The 1,761-nt window shown below is 21.0% G+C and overlaps 1 protein-coding gene across 1 annotated transcript; it reads left to right on the forward strand.

The window, feature by feature from the left end:
* Positions 1–140: 140 nt before the first annotated feature.
* EHI_039960 (uncharacterized protein) lies at positions 141–467 on the forward strand (the record flags this gene model as incomplete). The annotated part of the gene is made up of 1 exon (XM_001914415.1): positions 141–467. One exon carries the CDS (start codon positions 141–143, stop codon positions 465–467), a length of 327 nt encoding a protein of 108 aa, XP_001914450.1.
* Positions 468–1,761: the final 1,294 nt, after the last annotated feature.

The following is a 1,761-nucleotide window of genomic DNA, read 5'->3' on the forward strand; positions in this document are numbered from 1 at the left end:
AATAATGATTTTACAATCACGAAAAGTGATTTGATTTTGTTTAAAAAATGAAATGACACAGAGATTTGATTAGAAGAGATTGTATCATTGATAAACCAACTCTTTAAACCAGTTAAGTTGTCTTCAAACAAAGTACATAAATGAAATCATCTTTTGTTCCATGTTCTAAAGAAACTTATGAAGTTATTGAAGGAAATGAAATAGAAACAATCAGATCACAAAGTAGTCTTTCTGATAATGTCATTTCAACAACACCTTCTTTTCAAAGAAAATCTCTAAAGAAAGCTCGATGGAGAAAAAGTCTCAAAGAAAAAGCAGTGACTTTAGGAAAAGATATTGGAATATCAAATACACTTAGGTATTTAAAGAAGTTTCCAGAGTATCAAAATTTATGTGCATCAACACTTTATTATTGGATTAGAGCTGAAGAAAGAGAATCTTCATCTGTTTCTCAACAAAGGCTATAATTTATATTTATTTTCTATTTGTAAAAACAATAAATGTGAAATAAAAAGAATTAAATAAACTCATAACAATAACTTTTTTAGCTATTTAGTTTTTTAATTATCAAAAGTAGAATTTTAGTTGAATCATTTATCATTGGTTTTTTTAACAAATACACTTTGATTCATTAAATTGAATTATTCATTTAATACTTCATTTGTCATTACAAAAATCTTCGTAATAACTTCTTTACGACATTGTTTTTCATTTTTTTTTTTTTTGAATACTTATTGGATTTTCAAGTTAGTTGAGCATTCCATTCAATAAAATGATATGAAACATTTTAAAACATACTTTATTTGTAACTTTTATAATTTATTAAATAAATATGATACTCAACATTGTATAGACTAACAGAATAATTAGATTTTGTTTTTTAAGATAAACTAAATAGAAAAGTTATAATCAAATTCACTCATATTACTTTCAAATATCAATTTTTCACTTATAAAAATATTTTTTTTACATAGAGTTTCATAAATATGTTTATAATGTGTGTATTATATTAATTGTATTTTATTTAATAATTTAAGATATTCTAAAATAGAATATTAGTATTATTTAATTAAGAATGAATATCAAAAGTAGAACAAGAAGTTCTGTTTTTCTTTCTTTTTTGAAACTAATTGTCAACTCTTTTTATTTTCTATATTAGTGTGTTAATATAATTAATGTCATAATCCAGTGATTTGTTGTATTATTTATTTACTTTATTAAGTATTAAATACTACTCTAAATTCATAATATTATTCTAGAGTTGATGACATTTCCAATTTTTTCTAAATTTTGATATGTATTAAAACAAAAATAACTTCCATTCTTGCTTTCATTCTATTTATCTGATACAATTCTTCATTTTTATTTCAGATTTAACTTCTTCAATCAATTTTTATTATTATTTTTTTAAATTGTAGAGGTTTTTAATTGCTTGTTGAATTTCATTTCATTGAGAATATTAAAATAAAAATAAAATTATACAATTCTTCTTCATTGAAACATTGAACCAATGACTCAAGTAAAGAACATAATTTCATTAACACAGTCTTTTATCTATTTGTCTATTTAATTGTATTCAAATTGATTTTATTATATTTTTGTGTTGTTGTATCTAATAAATTATCTGTTATTTTTGACCATTCATTTTTTAAAATAGATGGTGATGAACGTTTTACAAATTTTATCTGAATTATAAATAAATCAAATATTTATTCATGTTATATTAGAATAAAAATAATTGAACCAATGTTATTAGTTATT

The sequence above is a fragment of the Entamoeba histolytica genome, genomic scaffold (assembly GCF_000208925.1).
Source record: "Entamoeba histolytica HM-1:IMSS scf_1104750516881 genomic scaffold, whole genome shotgun sequence".
Classification (NCBI taxonomy): Eukaryota; Evosea; order Mastigamoebida; family Endamoebidae; genus Entamoeba; species Entamoeba histolytica.